We start from the raw sequence: 1,395 nt of genomic DNA, 5'->3' as shown, positions 1-1,395 counted from the left end.
ATTCATCACACTTAGAGAGCTAGCCATCGCAGGCAGTACCAGCTGTAGGATTTGGGCGCTCCGATTGTTGTTTTCATAAACGAGGGATGAAAAGCTCTCGTCTTGTCTAAGATGTGTCTAATGTTCGATGCATATTTCCTTCAATCGCAGGTCCCCTGATGAGCTCCATGTCTCCCACACAGAAAGAAGCGGCAAGAGGTCCTTGCAGTGCGGCGTGTGTGACAAAGTTTTCAGCAGCAGGACGCACCTGCGAACACACTTGTTTTCTCACGCTCGCGTCAAACGGTACGCCTGCGGCGTGTGCGGTAGGAAATACATGCTAAAGGCCAGTCTGGTGATCCACAGTCGCACGCACACGGGCGAGAGGCCCTTCGAGTGTTCGTCGTGCCCGGCCACGTTCACCAGCCGCGAGAGTCTGAAAAGACACATGCTGACTCACACCGGCGAAAAACCGCACGAGTGCGACGTCTGTGGAAAGAGATTTGCCATGAAAGCAAAGCTCGCGGACCATGTACTGACTCATTCTGGGAAGAAGGCGTTCGCCTGCCACGTGTGCGGCCGAAAATTTTCCCGGAAGCGCACACTCAGGATCCATGCCCGTACGCACACAGGGGAGAGGCCGTACGCCTGCCACCTGTGTCCGGCTACACTCTCGCAGTTGGCTGCGCTGAAAATGCACGTTGCGAGCCACACCGGTGAGCGACCTCACAAATGCGACGTCTGCGGACAGAGTTTCACATCGGGAGGCAACCTTTGGCGGCATAAGTTGATTCACTCGGGCGTGAAGGAGTTTAGGTGTGAGCAGTGCGGCCGCGCGTTTAGTTTGAAACAAGGACTAAAGAGACACATCCGCAAGCATACGGGCGAGAAGCCTTACCACTGCCACCTATGTCCCGCTGCATTCGCGGAGACGGGTACTCTAAAACAACATGTTCTGACTCACACTGGTGAGCGACCTCACAAGTGCGACACATGCGAGAAGAGTTTCAGATCAAGATGCAGCCTTCGGCAGCATAAGATGATCCACTCGGCTGTAAAGAAGTAGAGTTGTCAATTCTGTAGCCGCACATTTAATTTCAAACAAGCACTAACAAAGCACACTTCTACACACACAGGGAAGAAGCCGTACCACTGCCACCAATGCCCTGCTGCATTCGCGGAATCGGTGGCGCTAAAAAGGCACATTCTGACCGACACCGGTGAGCGACCTCATGGGTGTGACGTATGTGGGAGGAGATTTGCGCTTAGAGCGAACCTTTTGCGGCATAAGCGTATTCATTCAAAGAATAGCTAAGCTTGGCCGTCAGTTCAGTAGCAGTACAAATAATTCAAAATTTTTTATATGTGCAAGTGACTTGTTGTCCGAGACAATAAAATATGCCGTTAATTTAGACT

General features: G+C 52.0%; 1 protein-coding gene across 1 annotated transcript; it reads left to right on the top strand.

Annotated features, from left to right (window-relative positions):
• Positions 1-316: 316 nt before the first annotated feature.
• On the top strand, positions 317-1,045 carry LOC119399027 (zinc finger protein 596-like). Its single transcript, XM_037665843.1, has one exon. The coding sequence runs from the start codon at positions 317-319 to the stop codon at positions 1,043-1,045; it is 729 nt and encodes a 242-aa protein (XP_037521771.1).
• Positions 1,046-1,395: the final 350 nt, after the last annotated feature.

The sequence above is a fragment of the Rhipicephalus sanguineus genome, chromosome 7, assembly GCF_013339695.2.
Source record: "Rhipicephalus sanguineus isolate Rsan-2018 chromosome 7, BIME_Rsan_1.4, whole genome shotgun sequence".
Lineage (NCBI taxonomy): Eukaryota > Metazoa > Arthropoda > Arachnida > Ixodida > Ixodidae > Rhipicephalus > Rhipicephalus sanguineus.
The sequence above is the reverse complement of the archived record's forward strand: the minus strand, read 5'-3'. Positions and strand labels throughout refer to the sequence as shown.

What these genes read in the sequence shown, in the direction of transcription:
- LOC119399027 (XM_037665843.1), top strand. Translation starts at nt 317, where the DNA reads ATGCTAAAGGCCAGTCTGGTGATCCACAGTCGCACGCACACGGGCGAG.